Source organism: Spea bombifrons, chromosome 1 (assembly GCF_027358695.1).
Source record: "Spea bombifrons isolate aSpeBom1 chromosome 1, aSpeBom1.2.pri, whole genome shotgun sequence".
Lineage (NCBI taxonomy): Eukaryota > Metazoa > Chordata > Amphibia > Anura > Pelobatidae > Spea > Spea bombifrons.
In genome coordinates this window covers 83,212,639-83,236,291 of record NC_071087.1, presented here as the reverse complement: position 1 = coordinate 83,236,291, position 23,653 = coordinate 83,212,639, and the positions used below count along the sequence as shown (strand labels likewise).

The window sequence follows — 23,653 nt, the reverse complement described above, 5'->3', positions numbered from 1 at the left end:
AGATGCAAATCATTATACTTGATTTTGTGGCAGATTACACTTATAGCCCTTAAAAATAACAACACAGTAAGAAACGGCACATAGTAAGTCACTATATACGTTAAAACAATTAAGTTACCTTTTCACTATACAGCTTTACGTGTGACAAACGAACAAACAAAACCACACATCATTACATGTAGAATTCACAGCAAAGTGATAATACTGAAATTCCATGAACTGGTTCTATCTTGACCAGTGAATAAAATAAACATTTCCAGTATATGGCTATGTATAGTGCAAATATATGGATGTGTAAAGGTCAATGCATACCATCTGCACTTTGTGCACGTGCTTTAGAATTTAGATTCAGTTACTACTGTGTGCATCTTAGAGAGTTAAATAGAGCTGCAAACTGGAACTACAAGCTGTTCTGCTGCTGAAAGGCCTAACTCAAGTTTTGAAAGATAAACTTTAATCTTGTTACACAAACTCTAAGCGCATATCATGGCAAAACTTTCACACACTGGCATAAAACACTGGTTAAAAAAAAAAATAATAAAAAAAAAAGATGGATTTGGCTTGTGCTGTTCCAGACAATACCCAAGGATGAATACGAGAGCCCAAAATGCTTCAGATCTTTCCAAAAAGCCCAATTTTATCATTACACAGAAATAGCAAACCGCATAAGGAGCGGTTGATCGGATAGAGCAGCTCCGGGAAGGGGGGTGCTTTGATGGTTTGCTGTACGGTGGTTACGAAGACTTTGTTCAAAGAGGAAAACTGAAGCATTTCCTTCAAATTGACCATACCGAATTCACCATACCATGACCAACTCTAACTAAACACTTTAGTTGATCCATAATTTCCAACATCTGTTACCAGTTGGATCTGTTATCATAGGTTTTAGCCATGTTATGTAACCGGTGGCCTGTTGGCCTGTTGTCACAAAGCCATTGTGTTTTGAGTAACATATACAAGCACCAGTTAATTTTTTTCCAGGATAATGAGAGAGCAGCATTTGTCCTTCAGGGTAGGCAAACGTAACAAAGGGCTAAACAGGGTAATCTTCTCAACTCACACACCCTACCTCTGGATTTCTGACAGTCGCTGCAGCTTTTTCAGGAGAATCTGGGTTAAGTCGAAGGTGGTGAAGCTGATACCAACAGCCACTGGACCCTTTACCCAGTTCATGCTAAGCCCTTTGTAGAGCCCTCGGACAATCCCTTCTTCAGTAACTATCTCCCGCATAGTGCTAAGAATCGTGCCGTATGTGTGACCGGTGACCCCGGCCGTCTGCATCCGTCGCCTCACTACGTCCAAGGGGTAGGAAGCTGACTGACCCAGTAGTCCAGCACAGGCACCAAACAGTAATCGCTCAAAAGGGTACGGCTGGATTCTTCCACTGTTCTCTGGGGTAATAACAATACATTACATTCATCAGCAAATTGCGAATCCATCAATCCTTATAATTATATATGTAACATAATAATATGCAATATATCAAAATAGGCACTATGGTGGTCATGTATATGGCAAATAACAAAACTAGCGTTTTGAGGAAAAGAGAAATCAATTTGAATGTGGAAAGGGACAGACCATATATCCCCAAAATGCGTAGCGTGTGTGGAGGTTGGACAGTGCAGTGAGGGGCAGACCAAGACTGGCCATCGATGGTCCCTCTCAGTGCTTTAGTGTGCACCTGCGTCTGCAAGAGCTGTTTTTGCATCACCAGTCCATTCCTGATGAAGTAAACGGGAGGACATGTGCACAAAAACTAAGTGGGCTATATTAGCTGGCACTTTCCACTGGTTTCCATGGTGACTGGTCCATATTCAGCATTTTGCACCATAATGTCTATGTATAAACAAGACCTATTGTATTGTTCACTGTGGTGTCTACAGATACACGGCTTGACATTTTTCTGTGGCGATAAATAAATCAGGACCTGTATTGTATGATCTAGGTTTTGTACCTGCGTGTAGCTTTTTCAGCGTCTCATATGTGAAGAAGCTAATTCCTGCATAAGGGATGACGCCAAGTATGGTTGGGTTGAATCCTCTGTACAACGTCTTCAAGCCCTCCTCTCTTGACATACGCATAAACACGTGAATTATGTTACTATACCTGTTACGGGCGAAGCAAAATAAATTAAAGTGAGCATTTTGGACAATCTTCCCCACAATTAGCTGCACTGAAACTGTGTTGGACCTCATTAACTCTTTCTGTAGAATTTACCATTTAAGTGTTAAAAGACATCTGCTGGAGTAGGTAAGTTTAATAGTTACCCCAAAATCTAACATAATGCATACAAAGCTTTTGTCCCAATAACACACAAGATACATAACATGCTACTCTTCAATGATTTTATGCGACTATCCACAAAACTATTGCATTGTGAGTTTCTTACCCAATTTTACACATAGGCAGTTTTGTATGATTATTTATTATTGTTTTTTCTTATATCATTCCAGGATATAAAAGATGGCTAAAATCAAACATGCCTCATTAGGTAGTGTCACATCATAACATCATTATAAATGGGAAAAGTTAGGGCCCACCGTATGGCGTGGGTGATTAACTTACATCTCTTTTGGTGTTACAGCCATTCTTGCACGAACGAGGTCAAGAGGGTAGGTCACCATTGCAGCCGTCATACCCGCGAGAGATCCCGCAACGAGGCGCGGAATGGGTGTCAAGGCACTGCAGGAGAGAAAGAAATGATGGAGTTTTACAAAGACATCCACCGCTTGATCCATACCTTGGGCTTTGTAATATGTTGATCTATGCTCAAATCTACTACCGTAAAATCGAGCAAAGGATCTTACAAGAAACCCAAAATGAATAAAACCCACAGTGAGCTCATGCAGGATTAGCGGTGATCTCCAGACAAAATGAACATAAAATGGGTTCCCGGGGAAAAGATAAACATTTCCATATTGCTTGTGACTGTCGGGCCTTTGCATATTGAGTACAAGGTGATGTTTCGTAGCCATATGCCAGGAAAAGATGATACATGTGATAAAAATGGGTAAATAATAAAAGGAAAAGCAAGAGGTGTACAAGATAAAGAGACTGATAAAAAGAAATGTAAATGCGTTCAAAGCTTTGGTCCCAATAACACACGAGGTACATAAAATGCTACTCTTCAATGAAATTGAGCTGTGGTACAACTTGGAGTATAAATAGAAGTGAATTCACAAGTCTCATGGTGCATGGTTGGACAAATATTAAATAGTATGGAACAGAATTTTACCATTCACAAATAATGAGGGATGAGGAGTGTGCCTGACATTCATAAGTCCACTGGTGCCCATTGTCCTTCTAAAGAAACCATCTGTAATGTCTGAAGGCAAGAAGTTTTCCATACAATGGTACAATGTAGAGCCCTGCATGGGACTGCTTTTTTAATCCCACCCCTGCTGATTTTTTTGTCCAATCCCAGCCACTCCCACCACAAATGTGGCCAATCACGCCCACCCCCTAACCTGAACTGCAGATATCCCACGTAGTCCCGTAAGGCTGCCTTCGAGTTGTTCCCTCACAGCGTGTCTTCTCTTGCTCCGCCCAGGAACAAGGTGGAGTCACAGGAAGTGATGTCACATCACGTGACTCCGCTGTGTTCCTGGGCGGAGCAAGAAAAGGGACGCCGTGAGGGAGCAGCGCGAAGGCAGCCTTGCGGGACCCGCAGGTACCTGTAATATTTCACTTAAAATAATATCGATGCATTAACTAAAATAAAACCAACAAAAAAAATCTGCATACAGGCTGGTGATTTATAGTCGGATCAGGTTGTCCACGTGCAGGGAAAATCATCTGATATTCTGCCTGGAATCTGAAAAGGCAGGTGCCCATCAACCTACCAAAGCCTCCCATAAATATTTTAATACTAGGTGGGGTTCTCTTCTACCATCTTTACCTCTTCCCACTCCAGCATTTCACACGTGCTGTATCCGTTTTCTGGAATTCTCTTCCCTGTTCAGTCAGATTTTGTCCCTCATATGCAAATTTTAAAAGCGCCCTGAAAACCCACCTCTTTCAAGGAGTGTACAACCTTTCCTCATAACAGGCTCAGCCAGCAGCCTGTCTAAACCATCTGAAAAAACAACAACCTCAACAGCTCATCCTGACTCAATTAACTCATCCTCGTCCAAACTGTCCTCTCCTACTGTTTCACCCCCCCCCCCTCAACCGACTAGAATACAAGATCAGGGCCCTCTTCTCCTTTTGTACCAGCTTGTTATTGTTTGTGATTTTAAATAAAAAATGTAATAATCTTATTGTAAACCGCACACTTGTGAAGTACAACTCCCATAACCCTTTGTCACAATTATGATGAGGGTCAGCAACCTACAAAGGTGTCTACCTTGCAATGTTTTGGCCACCATAAGCTGCATGAACAAACCATGAACTTACAACTGTGTGTGTATATATGTCGTGGCCAAAAGTTTTGAGAATGACACAAAAAGTCTGCTGCCTCAGTTTACATGATGGCAATTTGCATATACTCCAGAATGTTATTAAGAGTGAGCAGATGAATTGCAATTCTCTTTGCCATGAAAATGAACTTCATCCCACAAAAACATTTCCACTGCATTTCAGCCCTGCCCCAAAAGGACCAGCAAACACAGGTGAGAGCGTTCACAGGTGAGACATGGACAAGGCTGGAGATCACTCTGTTACGACGATTGAGTTAGGATAACAGACTGGATAACAGACCGGATGCTTTAAAAGGAGGGTGGTGCTTGAAATCATTGTTCTTCCTCTGTTAACCATAGTTACCTGCAAGGAAACATGTGCCGTCATCATTGCTTTGCACAAAAAGGGCTTCACAGGCAAGGATATTGCGGTCCTACAGGTTTCTCTGATGAATCCTCTTTCCGATTGTTTGGCGCATCCGGAAACATTAAGTTCTACTTACCGAGAGCTTCTTTTCCCTGCCAATCCCTGGTGACACTATGAGAGACTCCTCCTCCGTACCTGAGATAGGGCAGGACTCAGAACATTTAAAAGGCCCCTCCCCTCCTAGCACCCTCAGTGAATATCAAAGACCACACAGGAAAACAGAATCACTGCAAAAACAAACATTTATTGAAAGGAAGGGAGGGAACAAAACGTGTCACCAGGGATTGGCAGGGAAAAGAAGCTCTCGGTAAGTAGAACTTAATGTTTCCCTGCCATCCCAGGTGACACTATGAGAGATATAACAAAGAAGAAGGGTGGGAAACAAAGAAACTCAGGGGGAAAACACCGCCCCAAGAACCGTACGACCGAACAGGGCATCTTCCTGAGCCATCTGATCGAGTCTATAATGTCGAACAAAAGTACTTAGAGATCCCCACGTAGCTGTTTTACAGATGTGTTCAGGCGAGACAAGACATCGTTCAGCCCATGAAGTGGAAACTGCGCGGGTAGAGTGGGCACGAATCCCCGGAGGGGGAACCCCGCCAGCTGCTGTGTAAGCTAAACAGATAGTAGACACAATCCATTTCGCCACCGTACGCTTAGAAATGCCAAGACCTCTACTGGGACCAGAAGAGGCTACAAACAAACTAGATGATTTGCGCACAGGCTGTGTGCATTCCAGATAAATAGAAAGACATCTTTTTAAGTCCAACGTATGGAGCGCTTCTTCTTCCGCCGATTGAGGGGACGAGAAGAACGTAGGCAACACAATTTCTTGGTCCCTGTGAAACGCCGTCTGTACTTTGGGTGAGAATTCCGGGGGCAAGGCGAGGATGACCTTATCCGGAAAAAAACGTAGAAACGGTTCTTTCATAGAAAGGGCCTGGAGTTCACTGATACGCCTCGCAGAGGTAATGGCCACCAGGAAGGCCGTCTTCAGAGACAACAGGTGTAGGGACACTGATTGAAGAGGCTCAAAAGGTGGCAACATGAGCCTGCGAAGGACCAGGTTCAGGTCCCAGGGAACCATCTTGGAGACAGGGCGAGGACGAATACGCACCATAGCCTTGGAGAAACGCCTGATGATTGGAACAGAACTCAAATCAACGCCAAGTAAAGCACTAATGGCAGCAATCTGAACCTTGATGGTAGAAGGCTGAAGTCCATGGTCAAACCCCTTCTGCAAAAATTCCAGAATAGCAGCTGGAGAACACTCTGAAGGAAGAATTTTCCTGGATCCACACCAGCTACAAAACTTCTTCCACACTTTAATGTATCTGATGGATGTGACCTTCTTACGACTGCGCAGAAGAGTTTCCGTAACCGACTCAGAGAAGCCTCGAGACCTCAGAATCCTCCGTTCAACCTCCAAGCCGTCAGCTGAAATACCGCAGGATTTGGATGAAGGAACTGACCCTGGTGAAGCAGGTTTTCCCAGGCCGGGAGCCGTAGGGGTGGTGCGTGGCTGAGTGAGACTAGGCCCGCGTACCATACACGTCTGGGCCAGTCCGGGGCAACCAGTATAACTGATGCCCGGTCGAACTTGATCTTTTGAAGAACCTTGGATATCAGAGGCAATGGAGGGAAAACATAGGCGAGGTTGAAACTCCAAGTCTGAGCGAAGGCATCCACCGCCAAAGGCTGGTCCCGAGGATTGAGAGAAAAGAACGCCGGAACTTGAGCATTGTCCCTGGAGGCCATGAGATCTATCTCGGGCATTCCCCACCGTTGGACAATCATGTGGAAGGCTGCCGGATGCAAAGCCCATTCGTGGCTTAGAACGGGAGTTCTGCTTAGAAAGTCGGCTTGGGAATTCAAAGCCCCCTGAAGGTGAACCGCAGACAAAGTCATGAGACGAGATTCTGCCCAAAAGGAAATCCTGAGAGCTAGACGCAGTAGGCGAGGACTTCTTGTACCCCCCTGCTTGTTGATGTAGGCGACAACCGCCCGATTGTCGGAACGAAGCAGGATGTTGCCGCCAAAGAGATGCTTTTCCCAGTGATGAAGGGCATTCTCCACCGCCAGCAGCTCCAGGCAGTTCGAGGGTAGGAGCTGAGTGGCAGGCGACCAGAGACCTTGAGCAAAGTCGTCCCGATAAGTTGCCCCCCAGCCTGTACTGCTTGCGTCCGTCGTCAGGAGCTCTTTGGATGACCAGGCCCATCGTCTTCCCGAGGCCAGAGTATCTCGTAGGAGCCACCAGGAGAGGGATGCCTTGACATGCGGAGGAAGACGAACCAGTCTGTCCAGGGCGAATGGGTTCTGTTCCATCAAATGAAGAATATGGTTCTGAAGGACCCTCATGTGAGCCAGGGCCCAGGGAACTGCATATCTTGCTGAAGTCATCTTGCCGAGAAGAGACATACACCGCCTTAGTGGACTTTTTCGTGCAGAAAGCACCTTGCAGGTTAGGGAATAAATACCGCTGATCTTGCTCGAAGGAAGAAAAGCTTTTCCTTCGCAGGAATCCAGGCGAAGGCCGAGGAACTCCAATCGTTGAGAAGGGACTAACTTGGACTTCTCCCAATTTAGAATCCAGCCGAGATCCTGAAGCGTCTGGACCACCCGGGAAAGGTGAGACTGAAGGAGAATCGCTGAATGCGTGTGAATCAGCCAATCGTCTAAGTAAGGGATGACCGAAATGCCCTGACGTCTGAAATGGGCCACCACCACTGCAAGGAGTTTTGTAAACACTCTGGGGGCTGGAGACAGTCCAAATGGCAGGGCTTGAAATTGAAAATGACTGATTCTTGAACCCCAAGGAATAGCTATCCGCAGAAACCGATGATGGGAGGGATGCATAGGAACATGAAGATACGCATCCTTTAGGTCTATGGAGACCATGAAGTCCTGAAGGTTTAGAGAGTCCAGTGCTGATCTTATGGTCTCCATCTTGAACCTTAGGAAACGAAGGTGACGGTTCAGGAAACGTAGGTCTATAATGAGACGAAACCCCTTTGGTGACTTTGGGACCAAAAAGACCCGAGAATAAACTCCTTGACCCTGTTCCTGCCGGGGCACAGGAATAAGGACTTCTGTATGTACAAATTGATGGACAGCCGACAGCAGGAATCCCCGCTGTTCCAGGTTCTGAGGAAGGTGGGAGATCAAAAACCGGTCTGCAGGTTTGCTTTCGAATTGCAGTCGATAACCCTGGGATATGATGGATCTCACCCAGGAATCCTTGGTGATGAGGAACCAATAGTCCATGAAATGCCGAAGTCTTCCTCCCACCGGGATGACTGACGAGTCATGCAAAACCCTTGGGATCCTGGGCCGCTTTGGGGAAGGCGAACCTGTCGTGTCTACCTCTCTCACGATGGAATCTGCCCCGGAAGGCATGCTCCCTTGCAGGGCGAAAGAAACCGGAACCATAACCCCTGGACTGGCCTGGAAAGTATGGACGAAAGGACTGCCGCCTCCTGGGAGCAGTTCTGCGTAGAGGCATCCAATGTTTATCCCCAGTCGTCTTCTCAAGCAGGGACTCCAGCTCCTCGCCAAACAGAGACCCTCCTTTAAAAGGGATATTTAGCAGTCTGTTCTTTGAGGCATTGTCAGCCCCCCAGGCTTTCAGCCATAAGGCCCGTCTGGCCGCCACCGAAAGTGCAGAGGCCCTGGCTGACATCCTGACATTTTCAACCGAGGCATCGCAGAGAAAATCCACTGCCAATTTGAGAGCAGCAATGTTCTTGAGGATAGTTTCTCTAGGCGTTTTTGCCGCAACCTCTTCCTCGATCTGTGACAGCCAGATTTTAACAGCTCGAGACACAGAGGCAGATGCTATGCCAGGTTTAAAAGCAGCAGAGGAAGCTTCAAAAGATTTCTTAACGGCTGCTTCAGCCTTCTTTTCCATCAGATCCGAGAAATGAGAGCCATCCTCCAGCGGCAAGGCAGTCTTCCTGGAAACTTTCATCACCGTGGTGTCAACCAGCGGAGTTGCACAAAATTTTTCAAAGTCCTCCTCAAACGGAAAGAGGCGTTTCACCCGCCTGGACAGGTTAACCCTCCTCTCTGGATGATTCCACTCCTGCTTAATGATGTCGGATAAGGCAGGGTGCACAGGAAAAGAAGGTGACTGCTTGGAGAAGCCGGCAAAGAAGTGATCCTTCTTAGGCGTCGCTGTTTCCTCCAAGTTCATGGCAGACTTTACCGCAGAAATGAGAGTATCAATTTCTTCCACCGGGAACAAATAGGAACTTTCCTCTCGGATTTCACCTTCCTCAGAAGAATATTCCTCCAGCTCAGGATAATCAAACTCGGAGTCAGAAAACTGCTGGTAACCCAGGAGCGATGGTTCCCGAACTGCCGGAAGATGGGAAGGAGCAGGAACCGATTGACGAAAAGCCGAAAAGGTGGACTGCATCTCCTCCTTGAGCCAGGCCAAAAACTCTCTCCCACCAGAGGCTTCCGAATCCGCAACGGACTTTAGACAGGCAGAACAGAGCTTTTTCTTAGCATCCTGCAGAGGCCTGTGACAACCAGAACACTGCGCATGTTTTGATTTAGTTAAAGCCTTTTTAGGTCTCTCCTCAACAGAGGGAGGCTCAGAATTATCTGGAGCAGACATAATCAGACAAAATGCAACAGCACCGTCAGAAAATATATAATAACCCATAGTCAACTCACCACACCGCTTAAATAACTCCAAATCAGGCTACAAGCTGCAACAGCAGCAATTCTGGCGCCAAAATTTTGAATTGAAACGAAAACGAGGCTTGGAACGCATACCGGACACGCCTGGCGAACCGAGCCGGAAAAAGCCGAGACGCCATCTTTAAAAATGCTGAGACGCCGAGCCGCGGCGTCTAGGAACAGCGAACGGCAGTGGAAGCAGCGGGGAGCTGAGGGAAGGAAGCCGGACGGATCACCGCACAGCCAAGGTAAGTAAGCGCCGGGCAGCGCGGCACCAGCCACAGGCTAAGGTGCAGAGACTACCCCCACCCGAGGGGGCTTAGCCCTAGGGAGAAACGGCTCAACCTAGAGCCGAAATAAAATAACAAACGGGAGACGAGTCCTCCCTACCTGATGTAGGGCAGGAAAAAACACTGAGGGTGCTAGGAGGGGAGGGGCCTTTTAAATGTTCTGAGTCCTGCCCTATCTCAGGTACGGAGGAGGAGTCTCTCATAGTGTCACCTGGGATGGCAGGGAAAAAAGCTTATCCAAAGAAGAGAAGGTGAGCACCACCATCAGTCCTGTGTCATGCCAACAGTAAAGCATCCTGAGACTATTCATGTGTGGGGTTGCTTCTCAGCCAAGGGAGTGGGCTCACTCACAATTTTGCCTAAGAACACAGCCATGAATAAAGAATGGTACCAACACATCCTTCAAGAGCAACTTCTTCCAATCATCCAAGAACAGTTTGGCAACGAACAATGCCTCTTCCAGCATGATGGAGCATCCTACCATAAGGCAAAAGTGATAACTAAGTGGCTTGGGCCACATCAAAATTTGGGGTCCACGGCCAGCAAACTCCCCAAACTCTAATCCCATTGATAACTTGTGGTCAATCCTCAAGAGGCAGGTGGACAAAAAAAAACCCACAAATTCTGACAAACTCCAAGCACTGACTATGCAAGAATGGGCTGCCATCAGTCAGTTAATTGACATCACGCCAGGGCGGATTGCAGAGGTCTTGAAAAAGATTGTCAATAAAAGCCACTTATGAAATGCTTGTAATTATACTTCTCTATACCATAGTAACATCTGACAAAAATATCTAAGAACACTAAAGCAGCCCACTTTGTGAAGACCAATACTTGTGTCATTCTAAAAACTTTTGGCCATGATTGCATGTATGTATGTATGTGTGTGTAAATGTGTATATATATTATATATTCATATTACTATGTTTACTAAGTGGGGGTCAGATCTTTTTCATTGCTTTGCTTATTTGGTCCTGCGTATACAGGGATATAATCAGGAAAAACACATTTTCATGCCTTTTCTATTCATACCATTACATCATGTGATACGTGGTTTGCCTTTAACTAGGCATTTATGAACTGCTTACGTTGTCTAGGGAACAAAACAGAAAACATTTCCCTAGATAAAAGTATGAGCTGTTTATAAAGTTTTCACCCGTACCTAACTATAGAAAAACTAAAAAAAAATGGCCTGACCTCAAAGGGTTAAATACCATTAAATAAGTGTCATTACTATACCAAACTGCAAAACTAAGAATTTGGGAAAGGTCACATATTCATTTTAAATACAGGTCACTAAAGAATATTACACAATGTCGAACATTCTGTACATTCTTATTTTTTTCTGGCCTGGAATTTTACAAGGTATACCAGAACATACATAAAAAGTCACCAACCAGGAGGGAAAGAGTTACTATTAAACACACAATGTTACAGGTCAGTACAACCTTTCTGCGCTACACCCATGGTTTCATTCATGCCTGTTTTCAACATTAGGATTTGATAAGGGAAACAAATCAAAGAAAGATATTCCCGCCACCAAGAGATATGCAAACAAACTGCACGAGCTCCTTGGGGGTGATGCATAAAAACGAATGCACAAAGTCCTTATCAGCAGCACAACCAATCTAACAACCCAACTGATTGGACCATACCATTATTTGCTGAGCTCATAAAGTTTGTGCCAGAATCACTTTTTTAAACAAGAAGCAATGCACATCTCAGAAAGATGAGGTTATGCTAGGATGCCAGCAGAGTTAGGCGGCCTTTACTTATTTACTTAGCCTATTATTTGATTGTTATCTCCCATAACCCTGAGCAGCTGGAAGGTCCATGGGCTAACCAAGTTTGCGCTGAGGGGGATTTTTTTTTTTTTTTAAATATAAAAAAGCGAGACAGAGAGCGAGTGGGGGTAAATGCAACACTGTTCCAGCAGAGGTGGCGGAGGGCAGCGTTAACACAGTAAAGAATCACTTACTTTCCCTGGAAACCGTAATAGCTTCCAAGCAGCTTCTTGTACTGCTCATGAGCACAGAACTGTATGGCAGCATACGGGATAACACGCACCATGGTGGCAGAGTTACCTCTCCAAAGACTCAGCAGTCCCTCATTCAGGTAAGTGCGATAGATCAGCTTATAGGCTTCCTGCCAAAAAACACAACAGAATCATAAGGGAAAGGGGGAGAAAAAGAGAAACATTTCAGTAAGGAAACATATTAAAAAAATACCCCCCCCCTCCAAAAAAAAACAAACAAACAACAGTACAATACTAATCTCCAATTGCTTTTAAGTTATATAGTTTCATAACAGCAACAACACTTGCCAGGTGCAGTCCCTAAGAAGGCTACTAGCATTACCCATCCATAAAGCCAAACCCTTGGACTCATGGGGTGAAGAAGTCATTTACACTTTGGACACAATAACAATGACAGCAAAGGCTTGTACGGATAAAACATAAAATACAAAAGCTTTCCATCATTTTAGGGGGACTTCCCAGGATGAAAAAGGAGGATGTTTTGAGACAGAGAACCAAAGGATGTTTTGAGGCTTGCAACAGATCGGTACAAAAAACAATAGGGCTGCAACTAACGATTATTTTAATAATCGATTAGTTGGCCGATTAATCGGATAAAAAAAATGTTATAAAAAAAAATTACAATTTACACTTTCATCTCTTTATCACAATGGCATTTCTCTATTCACCTTCCTATTTTACTGACATAATAATAAAAGCTACATGAACCCAAACACAGTGTTTCTCAAACTAGGTTTTAATACAAAGTTATTAGTAAATAGTAATTCATATGTTAACTATTTTTCATATTTAATAAAAACTATGAGAAAAAAGCCTTGTTTGTATTTTCTTTTATTTACCAAACTGCCCCCAGTTATGCACATCTGACCCCCAGCTTGCCACTCTGCCCCTATATATGCCTTATACCTCTTATATGCCAGATTCCACTGTGCCCCCGATATGCCTTATACTCCTTATATGCCAGTGATATGCAACTGAGCCCCCTGATATACCTTTTACCCCCAGATATGTCTTATGCCCCCTGATATGCCTTATACCCCCTATATGCCACTGTGCCCCTGATATGCCTTATAACTGCCAATATGCCACTCGTCCCCATTTATGCCTTATACCTCCCTATATGCCACTGTGCACCCTGATATGCCACTACTCCCCCCATAAATTCATTATACTCCCTGATTCACCACTCTGCCTCCCCAGATATGCCACTCTGAAATTCATTATAACCCCCATACACCACTCTACCTCCCCCTATACACCACCCTAACTCCCCCAGATATGACACTCTGCCTCCCTGAAATTCATTACACACCCATACACCACTATAACTCACCCATACACCACTCTGCCTCCTCCCCCCTCCCATTCAAAGCGCTGCCTCCTCCCCCCTCCCATTCACCATTCTGCCTCTCTCCCCCCCCCATACACCATTCTGCCTCTCTCCCCCTCCCATACATCACTCTGCCTCTCTCCCGCCCTCCCATACATCACTCTGCCTCTCTCCCGCCCTCCCATACATCACTCTGCCTCTCTCCCGCCCTCCCATACATCACTCTGCCTCTCTCCCCACTCCCATACATCACTCTGCCTCTCTTCCTCCGCCCATACATCACTCTGCCTCTCTTCCCCCCGCCCATACATCACTCTGCCTCTCTTCCCTCCACCCATACATCACTCTGCCTCTCTCCCCCTCCCATACATCATTCTGCCTCTCTCTCCCCCCCTCCCATACACCACTCTGCCTCCTGTCAGCAATGGAGGTTCACAAGACACCAGGGAGTCGGGTAGAGAGGCAGAGTGGTGTATGGGAGGAGGAGGAGGCAGCGTGGTGTATGGGAGGAGGAGGAGGCAGCGTGGTGTATGGGAGGGTGGCTCCCATACACCCCTCTGACTCCTCCCCCTCCCATACACCACGCTGCCTCCTCCTCCTCCCATACACCACTCTGCCTCCTCTCCCTCCCATACATCACTCTGCCTCTCTCCCAACTCCCTGGTGTTTTGTGAACCTCCGTTGCTAACAGGCACTTTCACTGCAGCTTCATAGAAGCCTCAGCGTAAGTAAAGGGCAGTAACGGAGGCTGTCTGTGCACATCGTGCAGACCCCCACCAGCTGACAGAAAGGATGATCCTCTGCAGGAGACCTCGATTCTCTGTCAGTCGGTGGGGGTCTGCACAGACAGCCTCTGTTACTCCCCTTCACGGAAAGTCTGTGCGCATCACACGGACACCCACCGGCTGACAGTGAGGGGAATCCAGGTCCCCTGCAGCGTTGCGGGGGATCTGGATTCTAGTGTTATATTCCGATCTCTGTTTGAGGTCGGATTATATAAGAAGAGGAGTTTTTTGCTCTGAAAAAAACCTCTTTTTATAATCGATAAAAATCGATTCGACTAATCGATAATGAAAATCCTAAAAACCCTAAAAAAAACAACTTACTATTTTGTCCATTACTATATACAATCTATCATCTAGTATCATTTAAGGTCACATAAATTCTAAACGCAACAGGTAGAGTTGATGAGAAAGATGACAAGGAGCCACAAGAGCTACAGAGACAGGTTATCTGGAACAATATGGGGAACTACAGAGCGATAGAAACATTTGACGGCCCATCTAGTCTGCCCATTTTTCATATGATATATTGATTAATAACATGGGCAATATGAAGGAATGTATTGCACAATATGAAATTATAAACCATTATAGAAACTGGGTTAAACTCCCAATTTTTACCAGATTACGTCATTTATCTAACTGCAGTGGATATCATGTCTTTGAAATATATATATTATTTTCATGCACAGCAGGTAATGGTAGTCTCACCTTAGCTGAAAATCTGTTTGAAGACACTGTTGGGAAACATGGAGAAGAAATAATTGTTATCATATATATGTTCAATACATGCCATTACTGGAAAGGCACCTAAAACACTATTTTGTCTGTTAACCCCTTAAGGACAATGGGAGGTCCCTAAACCCATTGAAAACAACGCATTTTGAGCCCGTACCTGTACGGGCTTTGTCATTAAGGGGTTAAATAGACACTATCAAGATCTTACGCTTTAAGGAACGAGCTGACCTAAGGGTCTTCCAATACTAACCCTTTAATAGTCCATCACAAACATTCTACTGTAGTTTGCTAATGGTTCTAACAATGGTCTCTTATAAAATGTAGTCAGGCGGTAAAGAAATTCTGAATTAGGTTACCTGAATTCAAGCAGGGATTTCATCTCTGATATGCCAAGTGAGAAAAGCACCAGCTGGGATTGTCAGATACAATTAAGTCAGAGAAAAAAGGAAAAGGGGTTTGTTTCAGACTGTGTAACCCTAAGGATCTTTCCATCACCCTTGTGTAAAAAATCTTGAGATTTTCTTTGTATAATTTAATGATTTTTGAAGGGGTAGTTCAGAGTCCTGAGAAGGGTGACAGACAGGCTCTCTATAGGTGTTTATGGCCAAGGGACCTACCTTGGAAAATGATTTTGGTTCTATCCAAGGGGGCAACAGCAGTTTTGGCCACTGCTCCAGCCAGCGCTCCAGACATCAGCGAGTTGAGAATACTGTTCCCATTTTTATGCCCCTTGCAGAAAAAAAAAAAAAATATTAATTTTAAGTAAACGCGGTAATTAAGCAACTTTGAGCTAACCTCAATCTGCATAACTGGCAATCTAAGTGAGTGCAATTGTAAGCAGCAATGGCTGGGATTTCTACTAGGCCTCAAAGATTTTTTGGTGTTGTTGTGCGAGGTCACATTGTGTGACGCCCAATATTGGAAGTATTGGGGGGTTGCTTTCTGTGAAACTTTCCATTTTGGTCTGCAAGACTTGTACTAGAGAAACTTAAATCACCCTACATCCATTTCTGCAAATTACCCCGACTGTAACATGTGTGACCCACACCCCATCCCTCGCAGATAAAGCATAACATTATGACTGCCATAAGGCCTGCAGTAATAATGATAAACATCAAACGGGACAAAACTATGGAGAATGGGTGGGTGTGTGGACATTCCAAGAAATGACTTCTGCATGCTTGGTTGACTTTGTCTTTATTCCCATATGAAGGGTATTATCACTGCCCCCCAGGCTGTAGGTCCAAGCATGTTTCACTAGCAATTTAATAGCATTTTGCCCTCAGGCCTGTAGTTCTGACTGATATACAGCCATTCATACGGTTTCAAATGAAGTACCTCTACTGTTAGTCCAAAAAGAAAAATGACAAGAATCCTTAATTATATTGAAACTTAGTAACAAAAGGATGAGCTATATCTTATTTTCAAAAGGAATCATTTGTTGGTGTATATATGTACAGTGGCAAGAAAAATAAGTCAACTCTGGTTACAATACAATCTGTTTGAGCTAAAAACACAAATTGCTGTATTGTGCTTGTCTGTAATGAATACATTGTTTAAACATTCACAGTGTGGGTTGGAAAAAATAGGTGAACCCCTAAGCTAATCAGTTCAACAAAAGCTAATTTGAGTCAGGAGTTAGCAAACCTGGAGTACAAGCAATGAAACGGTATTGGATGTGTGGTCTCAAAAAGCATCTGCTGATGTAATCCATGCCTCACAAAAAAATCTCAGAAGATGTTTGCAATTGGAGGTTAGTTAGTACTGGGGACTCTCCCTAGAAGTGGGCGCCCTGCCAAGATGATTGCAAGGGCACAATGCAGAATGCACAGTATGGTAAAAAAAACCTAGAGTAACAAGTAAAGCCTTGAAGGAATCATTGGAACTGGTCAACATCTCTGTTCATGAGTCTACCATATGCAAAATATTGAACAGGCATCTAGTCCATGGCAGACACCACGGAGAAAGCCACTGCTCTACAATTAACATCCCTGTTTGTTTCCCTGAAGTTTGCCAAAGAGCACACTGACGCTTCGCAATGCTACTGGGAACATGTTTTGTGGACTGATGAAACTAATGTTGGATTGTTCTGGAAGAACACACAGCACTATGCATGTCGTTAAAAGGGCACCGCAGACCAACATGAAAACATCATCCCAATGTATGGTGGAGGGAGCATCATTATTTACTGTCTCAAAGCCTGGATAGCTTGCCATCATTGAGGGGACAGTGAATTCCCAAGTTTATCAAGGTATCATACAGGATAATGTCAGGGTGTCTCTCCGCCAACTGAAGCTCAGTAGAAGTTGTGTAATACATCAGGACAATGACCCTAAAGATCAAAGTAATTCTGCTAGAGAATGGTTAAAATAAACACAACATATTTTGCAGTGGCCCAGTCAGAGCCCAGACTTTACGCCGTGGAACGACCTCAAGAGAGCAGTTCACACCAGACAACCTAGGAACATGGCTGAGCTTAAACAGTTTTGTAAGGAAGAATGGTCTAAAATTCCTCCTGAACGTTGTGCAGGCCTGATCATCAGCTACTGAGCTGGTTTGTTTGAGGTTACTGCTGCCAAATGAGGTTCAACCAGTTAATAAATCCAAGGGTTCTTACTTTTTCCAGCAGCTCTGTGAATGTTCAATGGGTGTGTTCAACAAAGATGTGATATATTATCATTGTTTGTCTGTTATTAGCTTAAGCACATTGTGTTTGTCTATTCTTGTGACTTAGATGTAGATTAGATAACATTTCACAAAGAAATTACTGAAGAAAAACAGGTAATTTCAAAAGGTTCACTTACGTTTTCTTGCCTCTGTATATATTCATGTTAACACCGACAACATATTTTTTCCTAGCTTGCCTTACCTCTGATACCACAGCCGTAGGCAGGATCGTGTGTGCACCATTTTTATTTAGACCCACTTGGCTTCCTTTAATACCATTATCCATACCACGCCTCTTCAGCCAGCTGAGGTTTTAAAAAAAAAATCACCCCTGCGGATGAGATAAAATACATGCATAAAATTAGACACAATTAATCAGGTAATATTTCCCAGGAGCACTTGCTGCTTCCATTAAGCCACTCACTTCTTTTCCACTCTAGTAACAGTGGGATGTTTTGCTCAGATCACTTTCAAGCCTGATATTCGGGTGGATGAAGGGGGAAACCTTAAACCACAGGTTTTAATCACTCTGGATGTTTGGCAGGCAGATCATGATTTAAATTTAGATCTATTATGTTACCAGGGCGCATAGGCGTTGTAAGAAAGTGTGACCACAATCCGCATTTAAAAAATTTTTGAATCTTATAACTGCAGCACAGAAAATGTGGGTCATGTTTCAGTAAAATAAGAATTTGAATACAATAGCCTAATTATAGATATCCTAAAACCCAATATTCTATAAGGATTTTGGGTGATTCCACTGTAACCTGTAGCCTCTCTCCATGTATTTTCATAGCTTTGTGTAGGAGGTGGTCCACACGAGCCATTACCAGTGGAGCAAGGTGATTTATCCCACCTTTACATAAACCCATCTGGTCGCCATTTGTCCAGCCAGTCGTCCACCTAATCTGTCCACAGTAAAGCGCACAGTGATGTACAAGGAATCTTGCAAGGGAGGCACAGGAGTGCATGACATCCCCGCCATGCTGAGAGCTAGCTCTGCAGTGACAGCTTTTCTTAAATGTAAGTGATTTTACAGGTTGAAGGTTGAATGTACATTACAGCACTTACAAATTAATTTAATATGCATTATTTATTGGTAGATCTGCATGGGGCCCTAGTGTCCCATATGGAGAGCACAAATGCAGGTAATAATAATTCCATTGGAGATCATCCAGCTTCATCTGGTGGTGACTGGGATATAGAATTGCATGGGATACAGATCCGCAAGTCCTGGTGTCACTCCCTAACCAGACCTCAACAGTCGCAGCGACTAATCACCATGTCACTAATATACATTTTTACGCATGGATTACAAGGCTGCATAGCGTTTCTCTACGCCTAGGAAGCCACAAGCTGCACACACCTTAGTTTTGAAACAAGTTCTGGGTAAAGAAAAACTATAAAACTATCCTGATTATCACCTAACATATCTGCACAAAATGATACTGGACGCAGTGCTTCACAACAGAATTTAGGAAATCAGGGGCATTAGGTCTTGTTACCATGTGACATAGGCTAGAACAAGTGAATAGGTGGGTAAAAGGATTTCAAATGTAAGCTGTGTTTAGTATGACGTCCATTATTTCCAGTAACACAAATAAAGGCACTCTATAAAGGGGTTGTGATACTTTATAGCCATTAATGAGCCAACAATCTGGCGAAACACAATTATATAATGGGTTGTTTTTTTTCAGCACAAGTAGGTGTTTTTTTGTTTTTGTTTGCTTTTTTTAAAACCATACCTCTATACACCGATCAGCCATAACATTATGACCACCGACAGGTGAAGTGAACAACACTGATAATCTTGTTATCATAGCACCTGTCAGTGGGCGCGATATATTTGGCAGCAAGTGAACATTTTGCCAGAGCCGTAGCTAGCTCCTTTTAAGACATACACTGCCCTTACACAACCCTGCCTTTACACACACACACCAGCTTACAAACATACAAATACTTATAATTCTCTTACACACACACACACTGCTAATACACATACACTGCCTATACACATCACCTTACAAACACACACATATATACACACATGCCCATAAACACGCATATACACACACACACTGCCCATACACACACACTAGCTTACAAACACACACATATTCACAGCCCTTATACTCCTTTCTCCCCATCTCTTACTTTTCTCATCCTCCATCATCTTCCATTCTGTCCTGGAGAAGTGCGTGGTCTGTGACTCCAGGCCTCTGCTTTAGTGCTCCCTCATAACTATGCGCCGGCTATTGATGCAGAGCGCCGCGGTTACATCATATCCTGGTGCTCTGCAAACTTTCCCGGCGCGTAGTGATTAGGTAGCAGGAAGCTGAAGTCTGAAGTGACAGACCTTGCGCTCCCTAATCGTGGGCTGGATTGTGATTTCCCCAACCAGTCCTGCTCATCGGGCACACACTGCCCACGGTGACGCCTGATGACCAGGGCTGGTTGGGGAGAGCACAATCGTGCCACTGCCTCAGCAGTCCCCTGAAGACCATCCCAGGGGAGGTGGCCTCTCTGCTCGCCCCTCCCACATAGAAACGCTACTGTTTTTTTAGGGGCTCCGTGGTGAATCCCTTTGCTGTCACCAATGTGATTCACCATGGAGCCCCTAGAATGCTGGGCCCCTGGGCAACTGCCCAGTGTGCCCAATTCGTTTGAATGGCAACGTTAATGTTGGTCTGGTTAGGGAGATCCGTGATCTTCCCAACCAGTCCTGGAGGCTGAAGCTGCTGTTCGGGCGGCTGTGCGCCCCCTCGCAGCTGCGCCCAAGGTGAATGCCTCTCTCGCCTCACCCTTGCTACGGGAAAAATATATCCGCAGACCAGTCAGGGTGCCAATGCTGACCCTTGTCCACTGCCAAAAGTGCCTACAATGGGCATGTGAGCATAAGAAATGGACAACGGAGCAATGGAAGGAGGCATACAAGGGACGACAACAGATAGAACGGGGCAGAGAATATCAGAGAAGTGGTACAGTGCATGTGAAGTCAAGAAAACGCAGATGGTTAGAGGTAATATTTGCAGAAGAGAAACACAAGTGATGGAAGAAACGAACAGGGAGGTTAGGAGAGTATTTGTGTATGAGAGTAGAGCTATAGGTGGTGAAGATTTGTTGAGGACTCTATAGGTCAGGGTTAGGTGTTTGAATTTGATTCCTGAGGGTATAAGGAGCCAATGGCTGGACTCAGCGGGTCAGCAGATTAAGAATGGCAGTAAATGAAAATTAGTCTAGCAGCAGTGTTTAGGAAGGATTGGTGTAGTGACAGGTGGGAGAGAAAGAGATGAGTTAGTAGAGAATTGAAGTAATCCTGAGGGGACATCACAAGGGAGTGGATATCTTATTTTGGTTGTTTCTTGTGCGAGAAAACCACCAATTCGGTAGATGGTTCTCAGGTGTAGGCAGCAGGATTTGGTAAGTGATTGGATGTGAGGGATGAAGGAGACAGCAAAGTCAAGTGTGACATCAAGGCAGTGAAGTTGGTCTTTTGGATGAATTATGGAGTTATCAACAGTGATAGAGATGTCAGGATGTGGAGGGGATAGCAAAGTAACCATAAACTCAGTCTTTAGATAATAGGACCCCATCATGATGCAATTCCAGAAAGTGAGGCGCATTAGAAAAGACTGTGAGAGGTTTGGAGAAGAAATTAAGATTAGGGTGTCATCCACGTATGGATGAAAGCGTATTGAAAGCAAAAGGATGATATCGTTGTTTCAGAGAAGAGGTGGTGATGGAGAAGAGTAGAGGCCCTAGAATGGAGCCCTGAGGAACACCAACAGATATCAGAAATTTGCCAGAAATGACAATACATAATGCATGGCAAATTCAAGGAGGTAGAACCCCCCAATCTTATGCAAACCCCAAGGTTTTTCATTGCTGCAGAATGACCATGCCTGAAACCAAACATTGCTTCTATGATGTATCTCAATAGTTTTGTTTGTGTATTTTTTCTCATTATACTTTGGGTGTGGAGAGCAACTGCATGTTCTTCCAAAAGACCACAGTACACAAATATTATGCTTAAAGAAGTCGTTCTACAAATTACTCCTACACAAAGCTCTCAAACATGTTATGCACAAAAACCTCAGTAGATCCTTAACAACACATAAACCACTCAGTTTCAGGCAACAACCTATCAATGCTTGGTTGTACATCAAATGAGAACATCCTCTCACATTTACATTATCCTTTACAAGGTCTGATATACCCAATCACCATTCCAGCAAAGGATGCAGTAACTTAACAAAAAAGCAGAAATAACTTTTTGGGAATGAAAACCCCATCCAAACTCCGAGAGCAGGAAACTTGCTGCCCCGTGGTATACACGTTAAGTGTTTTCTTCTGCAAAGTACCACCATATATTGTCATGTATGTACAATAATTGTGTTTTTGAGGTATAACACTGTATTTTTTAAAGTAAGAGTCCATAGTCTAAATCTTGGATGGTAAATAAATAATAGAAAAGCCAACAAGTAACATAATATAGGTTTCTTATTTTTTTCCCCTAAAAGTCACTAAAGCTCTAAAGTCAGTGGTATATATATAGGTCATTTTAGGATTACCCACAAACACGAAAGATTTAAAAATAGAGCATTTTGTGAATAGGATTCTGCAATTTCATCTAAATCTTTTTCACTGCAGCGTGTGTCTTAGCAGGTCTATATTTTAAATTGAAGATCAAATGTTTTGGTAGCACTGTTTGACTAAAGCACTAGAAACAGAGCTGTAAAATAAAATGTGCAGTTGCCTGTGCTAAGACAGAACTGGCCAATGTCATCAAAAAGGGTTTATAACATTATAAACACTTTAAAGTGTTGGATACACAAAGTAATCACACAACCCCGAAGAGGTCTGCATCTTAAGAGAATACACATGGATTCATGATATTTTGTGTTCTCAGTGCATTAACCCCGATGGTGCTACACGCAGTCTGATTTATTTACATATGCACTATCATAGCTTCCTGTAGACAGCCTGTCCTACTTTATTTGGTCTACAAACAGACAATGTAATCAAAAACTGATGAGAGTTTTTCAGAGGAATAGAATACTTTTATACCAAGTGAGGAATTCAGTTGTGTGTGTGTCTGGCAACCTGAGATGTTCTAAACTACAATACTCTCACCAATCAAAGGAAAGCCAATAGCCAGCCCGGCAGCAGCAGCTCAATTACAACTCACATAACCATCAGCCATCACTTTGAAATCTACTATGTATTACAGCAGAACCAGCCTTGCCCAAAACATTTTTACCACTTTGCACCAGAATTGATGATTAAACATAATCCGTGGAGAACTAGGTACTGTACCTCTGCAATGTGATTCTCCTATGATCGTGAGTGAAGTGCAAACTACACTCGTTCTAGAAGTGAAACTACAATGGGGGTAAAGCGGCAAACAAAAGATCCAAGTCAGCAAGCTGATTCAAGTTTAAAGCAGCAGGTTAATGTCCCTGATAGCCTCACCAAAAACAATGTGCAGCACTGTGCCAAACTTTTGGGCAGGTGCAAAATAAAATACTGTAAGGTAAGAATATTTTCACAAATAGACATGTTAATAGTTTTTTATCATTCATCAAAATGCAAAAGTAAATGAACAGAAGAAAAATGTAAATCAAATCCATACTTGGTGTGGCCACCCTGTGCCTTCAAAACAGTAACATTCTTCTAGGTTCACCTGCACAGTTTTTCAAGGAACTCAGAAGTAGGTTGTTCAAAACATCTTAGAGAACTAACTACAGTTCTGTGGATTTAGGGAGCCTTGGTTTCTTCATGTAATCCAGGCGAGGCGATGATGTTGAGATCATGGCTCTGTGGGGGCAAAACCATCACTTGTCATGCACAATAGATTGCATGATAAATATCTGCCTGTACTTCTCAGCACTGAGGAGACCATTATTTCTGACCAAATCTCCATCATTTGCACTAATGCGGCACCAAACTTGCAAAGAACCTCCACCATGCTCCACTGTTGCCTGCAAATAATTATTTGTGAATAGTTGAGTCACTTGGCCTTGTTTTTGGCTGCAAATCTTCTATGAAGACAACTTCTGACCAGACTTTTCTGGGCAGCACATAGGTGTATCAGGGTCCCACTGGCTTCTGCCAATGCTGAGCTGATGGCACTGCTGGGCATCTTCCAATTGCAAAGGAAGTAAGCATGATGTGTCTTTCATCTACTGCAAAGGTTTTTTGGCTCACCACTGGGTCTACCGCCCTCAACATTGCCTGCTTCTTTGTGCTTCTTCAAAAGAGCTTGGACAGAACATCTGGTAACCCGTCTGCCTTGAAA

At 43.9% G+C, this 23,653-nt stretch overlaps 1 protein-coding gene across 1 annotated transcript; it reads right to left on the bottom strand.

The window, feature by feature from the left end:
* Window positions 1-779: 779 nt before the first annotated feature.
* On the bottom strand, window positions 780-17,700 carry SLC25A42 (solute carrier family 25 member 42). The gene is made up of 7 exons (XM_053465738.1): window positions 17,558-17,700; window positions 15,306-15,417; window positions 14,662-14,687; window positions 11,782-11,948; window positions 2,566-2,682; window positions 1,955-2,106; window positions 780-1,391 (listed from the first exon to the last, which is right to left on the bottom strand). Exons 1-7 carry the CDS (start codon window positions 17,639-17,641, stop codon window positions 1,066-1,068), a joined length of 984 nt encoding a protein of 327 aa, XP_053321713.1. The 5' UTR covers window positions 17,642-17,700; the 3' UTR covers window positions 780-1,065.
* Window positions 17,701-23,653: the final 5,953 nt, after the last annotated feature.